This window comes from Plasmodium fragile, assembly GCF_000956335.1.
Source record: "Plasmodium fragile strain nilgiri unplaced genomic scaffold supercont1.41, whole genome shotgun sequence".
Classification (NCBI taxonomy): domain Eukaryota; phylum Apicomplexa; class Aconoidasida; order Haemosporida; family Plasmodiidae; genus Plasmodium; species Plasmodium fragile.
Window position 1 is genome coordinate 101,770 of NW_012192621.1, and position 11,889 is coordinate 113,658.

At 39.2% G+C, this 11,889-nt stretch overlaps 3 protein-coding genes across 3 annotated transcripts; 2 read left to right on the forward strand and 1 right to left on the reverse strand.

The window, feature by feature from the left end:
• Positions 1 to 569: 569 nt before the first annotated feature.
• On the forward strand, positions 570 to 2,357 carry AK88_03531 (uncharacterized protein; the record flags this gene model as incomplete). The annotated part of the gene is made up of 1 exon (XM_012481144.1): positions 570 to 2,357. The coding sequence occupies one exon, from the start codon at positions 570 to 572 to the stop codon at positions 2,355 to 2,357; it is 1,788 nt and encodes a 595-aa protein (XP_012336567.1).
• A 763-nt stretch (positions 2,358 to 3,120) lies between these two features.
• On the reverse strand, positions 3,121 to 4,534 carry AK88_03532 (uncharacterized protein; the record flags this gene model as incomplete). Its single annotated transcript, XM_012481145.1, has 2 exons — positions 3,121 to 3,406; positions 3,537 to 4,534. 2 exons carry the CDS (start codon positions 4,532 to 4,534, stop codon positions 3,121 to 3,123), a joined length of 1,284 nt encoding a protein of 427 aa, XP_012336568.1.
• A 2,192-nt stretch (positions 4,535 to 6,726) lies between these two features.
• AK88_03533 (uncharacterized protein) lies at positions 6,727 to 10,066 on the forward strand (the record flags this gene model as incomplete). Its single annotated transcript, XM_012481146.1, has 2 exons — positions 6,727 to 6,818; positions 7,006 to 10,066. The coding sequence occupies 2 exons, from the start codon at positions 6,727 to 6,729 to the stop codon at positions 10,064 to 10,066; spliced, it is 3,153 nt and encodes a 1,050-aa protein (XP_012336569.1).
• Between the last annotated feature and the right edge of the window lie 1,823 nt (positions 10,067 to 11,889).

Sequence of the window (11,889 nt, forward strand, 5' to 3'; positions counted from 1 at the left end):
GATGCCCCTTAAGACAGCTAGCAGAGTGTATAAAGTGCCCTCATTTATTCACCTTGTTTTTTTTTTTTTTTTTTTTTCTCTTCACCAATGCGTAAACGTGCACGGGGATACCCACCAACGGACAGCACAGTTTTTCAAATTTGTCCACATCGCTTCGTTGTTGACGGGTGTGGGAATGTAGATTGTACACTGCGCGAACTTGTAAAGAGGTGGAGAAAAAATATATGTTAAGAAGTTATCTCCAGGAGCTTATTTATTCCACCAAAGTGTGTCAGAAGGATGCACGTGTGCATACGGATGGTCTGAATGAGATCCATATGGTTTAACTTGTTCACTGTACTACTTCCCCCCTTTTACACTATCGGTCATGTTAACATATGTGTGTATTGGTATGTCCCCTTTTTGAGGGATTCTACGCGCACTGACCCTGTACACATCCCCGTGCCGTTTTGGTCGACTCCCTTCCGCAGGGTAAGCGCCCAGACCTGCTTTTTCTTGATCTAACTCTCATTTGATTTGGGCATACAATTGGTCCAGGTTGTAAGACCATCCTGATGAAGTAAGACAAAATGGATTTCCGAAACTGCCTGTCGAGTGATGATTACATGTTTGAAATAAAAAACAATGAGCAGCTCTTCGATGGGAACAGAATGGTGAGCAATATAAAACCCCTATGGAGCTTCAAAGGACACGACAACTCGATTGAGGGGATCCATCTCGTGGGCGAAAAGGAGTTTGTAACCATTTCGCACGACTGTCTGGTCTCCGTGTGGTCCATAGATGGTGACAAAAAAAGAGCAGCGAATGTAGTGGATGTAAAAAATGTAACAAACGTGAAGAACATTAAGCTGGCTAACCCTATACTATGTTCCAGCTACCATGAGACGAAAGGGTACCTGTGTGTCGGAATGACAAACAAAAATGACAATATATGCGTAATCGACATGGGAGAAAAGAAGGTTAAAGAAATATTAGCTAGCCAATGTAATTCTATTTTTTGCATGAATTATTTTGATGAAAATAAAATGACATATGGAAGTAAAGAAGGATCCATATGTCTAATAGATTTTAATAAAAAAAAAAATGTATACAGATATGAAGAGATGGGTGATTGTTTAAATTATTGCACTTGTAATGAGGAACATAAAATACACATTTTTAGTTCCTACAAGGGGAACATGTTATTTTTTGATTTCAGACAAGCCTTGCCTATTCATAAAAATGGGGACTTACACTCGAAATATTCTATCAATACAATTTTCTCAGATGGGAATTCCTTGTACTCAGGAGCATCAGATTGTTTAATAAAAAAATTTGACTTACGTTTTCTTGATGAGAACAAGCCAGTGGAAATATATGTTGGGCATACTTCACCTATTCGCTTTTTATCCTTCTCCACAAAATATGATAACCTCTTTTGCTCTTCATCAGATAATGGTAGTATAAAACTTTGGCAGAGTGAGAAGAATGTAGATGGGGTGAATAGGTCAAGTACCTTTGTAGCTTGTCCAGTTTCTACTTCTGGGGAGAGTGCAAGTTGTGCCTTTGTGCCTCCCCTTCCTGGAGACCTAACCGCCAAAACGGCTACAGAAAGGAGCAGAAATGGAGGAAAGAATTTTCTACAGTTGAATAAAAAAACGGTCAAAAGTAGCAACCGATCCAGTTCTATCGTATCTGAGTGCAATTATAGAAAATCACCTGATTTGTTTAGAAAAGAAAATAGCAATAGAAATTACGACAAAGTAGGGGGGAAGGTAGAACGGGTTAGTATGCTCGACACCTATAGGAAAAGGACTTTGACTCCAAATGTGCAGAGCATCCATGATAAAAGGGTACAAGTCATGTCCAGGAACGAGTTATTCAACATTATTAAAAAAGGAAGTGTCAATAGTGGGAAGGACATCTCGCATAATGTTAAGAGTAAGATTTATTTAGGGAACGCAAAGGAGGGGTCCATTCAGGAACAAGTCAAAGGCGCGAGGACATCTAGCAGGTTAAAACTACCACTAACATCGCAGCATTGTGTACCCACCTCTAAGAATAGCATCAGCTGTAGGAACCTCAAGGGGAAAAACAAAATTAGCATAAGCGTATCCAATGATGACTCTACCAAGGGAGGAGAGGACAGCCAATTGGGATTGAAACCCCACCAATTCGACATCCCCTTCCTACTTTTTAATGAAAGCGATTTAGCCAGCAGTCATGCGAAGAAAATTAAAATAAGGCACTCCACTCTTTCCATGTTGAATCATAAGGGCCGCGTTTCCTCGATGGTGTGGGTAGGCGACTTGATCTTGTCTACGTCGTGGGACCAGACGGTGAAGTGTTGGGACATTTGTGGGCACGTCGCGGAGTAGCGGTAGGAAAGCGGCACAGTGTTGGAGTCCATTTTAATTGCAGTTGCGATTCATTTCGCTCTTCGGCGTACACATTATGTGCAGTGGTGTGAAATGACGTGCGCATAGGGGCTAGCTTTTTTCCAGCTCCCTGTGCTTGCCCCCCCCCCCCGTTTTCTGTTGTATTTTCGCTAATTCTCATCTCATCTGATGGGTTTTTCACTCTCCACCTTGGAAGTGTGCGCACATCCCTGTCGCACTCCCCCTCTTTTTAAATAAATGCCTACGAACGCATGACCCCTTCTTCTTTGTGTCTGTCCATTTTGGCCGCTTTTCCCTTCATATTTTTCCCATGCTCTTTTTTTCGCGCACAACACAAATATGTTTTCTTAAATTTTTTTTTTTTTTTTTAAAAAACGCAAAAATGTTATTAAGGGGTTGTAAAAAAAAAAAAAAAAAAAAAAAAAAAAAAAAAAAAAAGGTGGAGAAATGGATTAGAGGTTGTCAAGACGTGGTGTCGCAAACGCGGTTGCAAAGTTTTAGAAAAAGGAAAGCAATGCATCAGGCAAATGTGGAGGGAATTTTCTTTCCCCCTGTAGGTCTCCAACATCTTTTCCTCTTCCAAGAGGTAAGATGGTTAAGGAAAAGAAAAGCAAAGTTTTTGTGGCCGTCACAACTACGTATATAGGTGTGCACGTATAGGTATAAAAGGATAGCAATACTCTGTTGGGGATGAGGACCTTTTTTTTTTTTTTGGTACACAGCCTAAACCGCATGTTCCTTTTTATAACTCATCTTTTTCGTTTGCCTTGGGGTCCGAATCGTCCTGAACAAACTCAGGCAAAGTTTGTCCCTTAAGCATGGTAAATTTAGCATCTCCTCCAGATATTTTTTCCAAAAGTTTTTCAACATTTTCTTTCGTAGCAACCAAATCTTCGTTCAGTTGTGCGTAACGAATTCGCTTGTATGGGTTGAAGACGACGGCAGAGGGATAATTCTTGACTTCGAATAGGGTGCGGAAGTTGGTCTCCGTGGCGATGTCCATCCACATGTATCTGAAGTTGATTCCTCTGCGGGGGGTGAAAGTGGTGCAAGAGTTAGATGTGTGGTAATGCAGGCAAGGAACGCAATGGGCCAACCGAATCATAGTTGCGCTAACACGTTACGCATGCATATGTGTGTAGGCTTCCCTCGACTTACCTTCCATCAATGTGAGGCTTAAACTTTTCCTTGAGCGAGAGGAGCATGTCGATTTCTGTTTTTTCTAATTTATCTCCCTCTTTCAAATAAATGAGACAGAGTCCTTTGTCCGCTTTCTTAAAGCAAATATCTCCATGTGACATTTTGGTGAACTTGGGCACCAGTTCGAACTTCCAAGGTTTGTCAACTGTTTTATCTGGAGATATATCGAAGCCTCCACCAAGGACAAATGTTTCCGAGTGCACATTTAGCCAATCAAACATACTAATAAAATTTGGCTTCCCTTTATATGTATCTACCAATTTTCCCTTTTTCAAAATTAGTATAGTGGGGAAGGTTTTTATATTGTACTTTTGCACCAGGTCATTCAATTCGTTGTTAATGTAACAGAACATTAATTTTTTGTTGAAGCTGTTGCTCAGAGCATTGAGTACATAATTGGGTTTCTTCTTGTTGCTGAAGACGAGGACCTTGGGCATATTTTCATGCTTGGAAAGGAAGACATTAAAATCCTTTTCGTCTTTAATGACGTCAATTTTCGATGGAATAAGGTATGTGTATTTTTTTAAATTAGCTTCATTCATTTCTTCATTGAATAAAAATTTGGGCATTGGGTTTATTGGATACATGAGCACGTGGTGATTATTTGTGCTTTTATAATCTGGGACGTAGAGGGATAATTCATTTTCACACAGGTTGGCATTTTCATCACAGTCAGCTATACATAGGGTGAAGATGCCTTTGAACTTGGATGCAACATCATTGTAGCTTTTTATTACGTCTTTTATATTCTTGTTTGTTTTTTTAAAGAACAAAACGGAGAAAACTTTTTCGCTTCTAAATTTGTTAACTACTGTGTTAAAGTTGTGATTATTCACGATTTGTAAGTCGTGCTTTATGGATTCTAGGAGGGACACTGCGTTGCATGTCTTGTATAGGAATAGCACGAGAAGCACCAGGATGGATACCTGGGCTGATGCACCAAATGGGCTTTTCATTCTGTTCCTCAGGGGGAGGGGATTTTTTTTTTTAACAAACAAACACTTTGCAAATTTTGTGTTAGCGCTTCTGCAACTGGCCTTTGTTGGAAGGGGGCTTCTTCCGGTTCGTCTTATCCAGATGGGGACTCCTTTTTTTTGTGATGGATTGAATGTGAATTCTCTTGTATGTTGGCGACTTTTATATAGGGTAGCCTACACTATGCGGTGAGTACCTGGTAAAAACCTACACCGTAAATGACATACGCGGATACGCTATATGTACTCCAGGAAAGGGTACCAGCACATGCTCATGCACAGGATGGTAATTTCCTCAAAGTGACCAAGTCAATCCTCTTTTTCACAGGGGTTCCTTGCAAGGTATCAAAAATATATTCATTCACATGGTGTGGGGAGTTTTACCATTACGTGAAAATCTTGGACGTATATAGCATTCTTTAAAAAAAAAAAAAAAAAAAAAAAATCAATGTAATGGAGAATAATACGCGCAAAAATATAGGAACATTATAACAATCATTTTTCTAGGGGAGTATCAAATTCTTCTCTTACTTGTTACCATTTTTCGAATTGTTCCTCTAGGAGGGGAAGAAAAAAAAAAGGGAAGAAACCAAAATGGGGGCGAAAGATGGGTAAGGGCAAAATGAAAAAGAAAAACTAAACTAATTTTCATATGGGTGAGGAACCCCTGGGGAATGAGCAAAAAATCAATGCATGTTTTTTCTGCGGTAAGTTTTGTACACTGAAACAGAGCGGAAAAAACGGGGCAACCGGTAAAAATATGGGTGTTTTAATATGACCGCGACGTTAGGTATATATTTGACAAAGATGCCGTTATGAAGTGCCCTATAGTTTAATGCGCCCTAGAAATGCCCACTTAAGAAGTCCTATATGGGGGAACTCCTTGCGGGAAATTCACCCTAATATGGCCCACCGACCTATGGGTGAGCGAACAAATTGCTGTGGTTGCTATAGCGGGGACCGTGGGAAATTTCCACTTCCCCTAAACCGTGGCTTCCCAACAACATGTGGCCCTTTTTTTCTTGCGCGAAAAAAATTTGTTACTGTACACTCTCAATGACATTATTTCCGGTTCCCGCATTTACGGTTCGCGTCCTTTGGAAAGGGTTTCAACATCCTGGCCGTTTCGTTTTTCCATCGCGTAGCACCTTTTTATTCTGTTCCGCTAGGCTAAGATTAGCGCCCCCAACTTGGCAGAAGAGAGATTTAGCCAAGCGGAACAAAGTGGTACCAACGAAGTAGCACAAGGAAAAGGCGCCCTGCCTTTTATACCATGTGCTCCTATTTCCACACTAGGGTTAAGATAAAGTATGAGCGGAAACGTTCCACCACTAGGTTGAGTAGCAAACACGCTACGTCACATTTTCATGCAGAGGGAGGAAAGCGCTCCTCCAGGGTGAAAATGTGGAGGATATTTTTACATGTCATTTTTTTTTTCTGGGTAACCAATTAAAGGTTTGATTAGAACGAGCTTCCTCTCGTTTTTTTTTTTTTTTTTTTTTTTTTTTTTTTTTTTTTTGCCCTCTTTTTTTTTTTTTTTTTTTTTTTTTTTTTTTCTGATTAGAGTGTAAGGAACCTGAGCTTTGCTCCTTCCTACTCGCAGATATGTGCTCGTGAACCCCCCAGGTGGTTGCTGCGTTAGACCATTTTGAGGATCCCCTATTTGTTCAGACCTGTTTGATAAGACTTCCTACGCGAAGCAAGTACATTCCCACAAAATTCACACTGCTGCTTCGGGGGGATATACTCCGCTTCAACGTTATTGAGGACACAGTTGAGAAGAAAAAAGGGGCCATATGTTACACATTTTGCTTGGACATCCTAGGGCACGTTTTTACGCCTAACACACCGTCGACCCACCGTTTGCTACTAAGAGCTTGGGCATTGGTATCACATTTCACGTAGTGTTGAATGAGGAGAAACAGAAGAAGTAATCACTTCGGCAGAAAATCTGTACGTTATGGTTACCTCCTTCTGATCTTCTTTTTGTAACATTTTTGTGAGAAACGTGTTAGGGGATTATTACGAGAAGGTGTTAGCGCATAGTTGTTTGTGTCCCCGTGCTCTCCCCCAAATGTTCGCATAAATTTGTACACGCCTGAGCATATCGTAGCATCGCTGTTTTTTTTTTTTTAACGGCTTCTTGAGGACCTCTCCTGTTCCTAATGTCCACGATGACGGATAATGCGAATCAGGAGGCTCGCCCGGAGGAAGAAAGTAAGAATGCCCCGGGGGAAACCAATTTGAAGAATTTCGAAAAGACCTTGTAAGTTTTCCATGTCATGAGAGAATTGCACTACGTGAACATATTCCACGTGAATGATGTGTGTAGGTGGGATACCATGTGTGTGGGCAGTACACCCATTTATGCAGTGTGTCTTCCCCCCACAATGACAAATGTAGATAACCACATCCATAATACACTCTTATTTTTACTTATCCCCAATTAACAGCATCAATGATTGGCAGAAGGCATTAAGGCGCGTAGAGGAAGGGAGGAAATGTTGCGAACACCTGAGTAGAATATTTCAGGAACTTATTTGCATCGAAAAGGAGTATGAACAAAATTTGAGAAATTTGTGTAACTCATTTAAAGATTTTAGTGATGAATCATCTGGAATTAAAAATGGAATAATGAGTCTAAAAAATAATATCGAAAGGAGATGTGAACAGATAGCAGATTTTATTAACTATGTAGAAAGTGAAATAATATATAGTACCCTTAACACTACCCTGATTAATCACAAAAATGTGTATGACCAGATTAGATTAGATGGAATGGAAAGTGATAAAATGGTAGAGAAGACTAAAAGGGACACGATAAGATATGTGCAAAATTGTGTAAGTGCATACGAGAATTTAGTGGATTCTATTCACGTCTTTCACAATAGCACTTACTACCACCCGATGAAGCGGATTGAACTCTCTAATGTTTGTATACATAAATATTTACTAGCCAAAAAGAGGGAGTATGAATATAAGAACATCATAAATAATGTAAACCAAGTGGAATTGAAAAAAGAGAAAAAAATGAAAAGCATTCTCTACTCCCTTGAATCGATGGACTGCAAAAGAATTTCATGTATCAAGGACAACGTGATGAAATATTTAATTTTTTTTACCTCCTATATTAGAAATGTGCAGTATGATCTGAATAGCTGCATTGATGTGTTTAAAGATGTAGACGCAGGTCGGGAAATCGAGGAGTACTGCGAAATGTACTGTTCGCGGGATGGCGCTGCTGGGAAGAGACAAAAGGAGGATTTATTCCTTTATAATAATATTGTCTCGTGGCCAATGCTAATAGATCACCGAAATGAATTTAACCGTGTTGGTGTGGGATCTTTGTACGGTAGTCGAGGTGACCACCCCGATAACGACAACTATGTGAGTAGCGCGAAAAGTAAGTATGGCAACTTATTATCGTCGTTCTTTAACGTTAATGCGTATAAGAATTTGATTCAAAATGAGCACAGCGATCGGAGGAGGGGTACGGAGAGAAAGGGGGTCAACAGTGTGTATACGAATATTTTTAACGAAATTGTTTTTTTTAACAAGAAGGATGTGAGCAGCGAGGGGGAGGACGAAGCCGGGGAGAACGAAGCGGGGGAGGATGAGACGGGGCGTAGTGATCAGGGTGGAAATGGTGACTCGGATAACCATGATGAAGTACCCAACCCGAGTGAAGAACTCAATCACAGTAAGGAAGCACTTCGTGCGGGGGAACAAAACGAAAAAGGGGAAATGCCTGTACAATCAGGCAAAAGGGAACCTAATGAGGGTGAGGCCAATTCCATGGTGAATGCGCTTGCACCAAGGGAGGCATCCCAAACGGGGAAGGACTTGATAGAGGATGAACATAATGTGGACCAGCATCCAGATGGGGAAGTTGTTAATCTAGCAGATGGCGCTGCCGAAGAGGATTCTATTAAAAGGGAGTTTGTGCAGGTGGAAAATCGCCACGGAGATGGCATAAATCGCACAGAAGAGGTAGACAATCGGAGTAGCAACCCCGAGGGTGGGGGCGATGGACATAGTGTGAAACGTAACAGTGCGCAGTGCGCGTCTGATCTGAGTTACATATACGTAAGAGACATGTTAGAAAGGGAATATACGCAGAAGGAGCAGGAGTCAGACAGCGGAGGAAGCGAAGTGGATTGTACAAACCGATTTAAAAAAATAGAGATTTTTTTTCAATTTTATTTGAAGAATTTATTTCATGGAAATTTTATGAAAATAGAAGAATTCAACATATCGTCATATTTCAACGTGTACAATAATCGATTAATTTTTTGTGAGTGTCTGATGTATTATGTTAAGAAGGGGAAAACTTTTTTTAAAAATATGAACGCCATGATTATATTTGCAAGAATTATTTTGTCCTTTTTGGACTACTGCGATTTGTACTTTGATTACTGGTCTTCCATCTACATTTTGGTCGCTTCGGAAAATTTTTATTTTGAAGTGGTGGAAAATTACCAGTTGGATGTTAAGCGGTTGTTAGAGGAGTGCCATTTTTTTGAGAAGTTTAAAAGGGGAAAGGCAGACGGTAGGGTGGAGTCTCCATTGGGGGCAATCCAAATGAACGCTGGTCATGTGAAGGAAAAGGGAAAAAACAACGTTGGGATGGACGATTTTTTCATTATGGATGACGATGAAAATGAAAAGGGGGGTTCATCTAAGGCACCTAACGCGCGGGTGGTTTCGAAGAGGAGTATGACGAGTAGCAGTGTAAGAAGGAGTGTCGTGAATATATACGAGAGTAGGGAAAAAGTGCAGAAGGAGGGTCATGTGGAGAAGGTAGGCAATGTGGATGACCATTCCAATGGGGACGCTCCTGCGCTATCTGATGTAGAGGGTAGCGGACAGGAACAAGTAATAACAAGAACAAACGCGTCCAGTGCGTCTAGGGAAGAGCCCCCAAATGATGAAATCCCAGAGGATGCGGAACAGAAGGATCATCAAAGGGATACAAATTGTGAACAGCAAGTTAATGGAGAAGAAAGGAAGAGTGACGAACGCGATTTTGTAGAGAGTAGTGGGAAAGACCCACGGAAGAAGAAAATCCTGTTGCACAAATTTGTGTACGCCCACAATCTGTGGAACAATATAAAGTTTTGGGAAGTCAGTTTGTTAATTATCATTTCGGAAATAATCCAAGAAAGTGTTTTATTGGAAAAACTAAAATACGAGAACAAAGAATTGCTGATTAAAAAGTATTTTTTTTTTTTTAAATATTTTAATTTCTACAACAGTATGATTGACTTCGGATTATCAATTAATCAAATTGGTTTGCTCCTAAACAAAGTGTTTCACAGTTTTGACTTAAAGAATGACCCCATTTCTCGCAAATATTTTTTCCAAATCATTGACATTGCGACGAATAAAAAGATCACTCTGAATTATATTAAGACGGATGTCGGGAATTTGAACACGGAGTATAAGAAGTACTACTTGCAGTACTACAACAACTATTTAAATGATGACAGTCGGCCTGGGGGGAAGAAGCTTTGATGTGTGGCCCACCTATTGGGGAGGGAGGGGGCGAATGTACACGTGTGGCGTTTATCGGGGGTGTAAAAAGCGTATGCATTTTTTTTTTTTTTTTTTGCAAAATGCAGACCGAGTGGCCTGTTTTAAATTTTGTTCACCATCGGTGAGGAAGGATCAGAAGGGCGGTAAAACATCATATATTTTGAAAGGAAAAAAAACGCTGTAGAAGCACAATGTATTGTAAAAACGGGCAAATTGGCATCCACCCTTGTAGGACGCAAGACCCTTATAGTAACAACATTGTGGTGTGGGTACACATTTGATTACGTGCTTTCCATATCCGATCATATCCCCCTTGGTGTACATTTTTCATTTTGCTTAACAAACTATGTTATTAGTGAAATGATTTACACGTATGCGAGTGATTTACGTGTTTTTTTTTTTTTTCCATGATACACATAATGTAAGTCCACAAAAGGGCATATTTTGACAAAATTAATTTATATATTTTTTTGGTACAATTTTTGGGAACCATTAATATAGCAAAATTGTTTTTTTTTTTTTTTTTTTTTTCAAATTTTGGCAACACTTATTTAATCCACACAAAGTTGTATACCGGTGGAACATGTAAAAAAAACAAGAGCATTTTTTCGTATTTATTTATTTTTTAAAATGAGGTAAAATGTTCCTCCTTTTTTTGCCAAAAATTATTATACATACCTATCAAATGAACAGGGGGGAATTTTGCACGACGGCTACATCAGTGTAAGGATAATAATGTTACATACAGAATATTACTCTTCTGTGCAACAGAAGCAATTTTAATTTTTCGCGAATATGGTTAAGGCAATCTCGGGGGGTTGGGCTTAGGCCAACGGGCCAGAAATGAGAAGCACATGTTGCTGCGTTTGCACTTGATGCATGGCATCCCTTTTTGTATATGCACGCTTTACTGCGACGGCTAAAAAGCTTGTTATTATGAGTCAGTTCGTGTGGGCATACAAACGTGTACTTACATCAGTACGAAGGGCCATTTCCGTGGCATCATTGTCGTCACTTATGTTTATTCCCATTGGCCATTTGGTTCGCGTGGCACGGCATGTGTATGCTCTTGTCATAAGGTACACAAAGTATAGTACTATATATATTATGTAGGAATTTTTTGTGCGCTTTCTTTGAATGGCCAACCAAATTCATCCATTTTTTTAACGCACCTCGTGCGTTACTTCGTTCGGCCAGAGAGGCGTGAAGGTCTGTATTAAGTCAAAGGTTTTATATTATATAAAGTGTACAATGTCATCTGTTTGTAATTTTGACCGAGCTGTGCGCAAGTTACTGAAATTATTACAAAATGCTCATTTCACTATTGTTGCAAAAACTCATATCAACCATTTTGTAATGATTAAATCGAACTTGTAACATTTGAATTTGTTACCTTTATTTACGAACAATATGCATTTATGTAGGTACAGTTTTTTTATTCTATTTTTTTCCTTTTCTTTTCTTTGTTTTTTGGTGCCGGGCGTATAACCCTTGCATTTTTTTTTTTTTTTTCACCTATGTATGGAAAAGAAAAAAAATGGTTATTTGAGGAGTTTACATACCTTTGTTAAGCTAAAAAAAAAGTTTTAAGGGAAATTTTGTTCGTACAATTACGTGTATATGTATTATTTATTCGTATACTTATTGTGCAAAAAGTGGAAATTTCTTGAGTCCCTTATTTGAGAGAAAAATTAAATAAAATCAAAACTTTCAAAATTAATCCAAAATTAAAAAAAAATATAAAAAAAAAAAAAGGAATGCAAATATAAATGAACAAAAAAAAAAAAAAAAAAAAAAAAAAA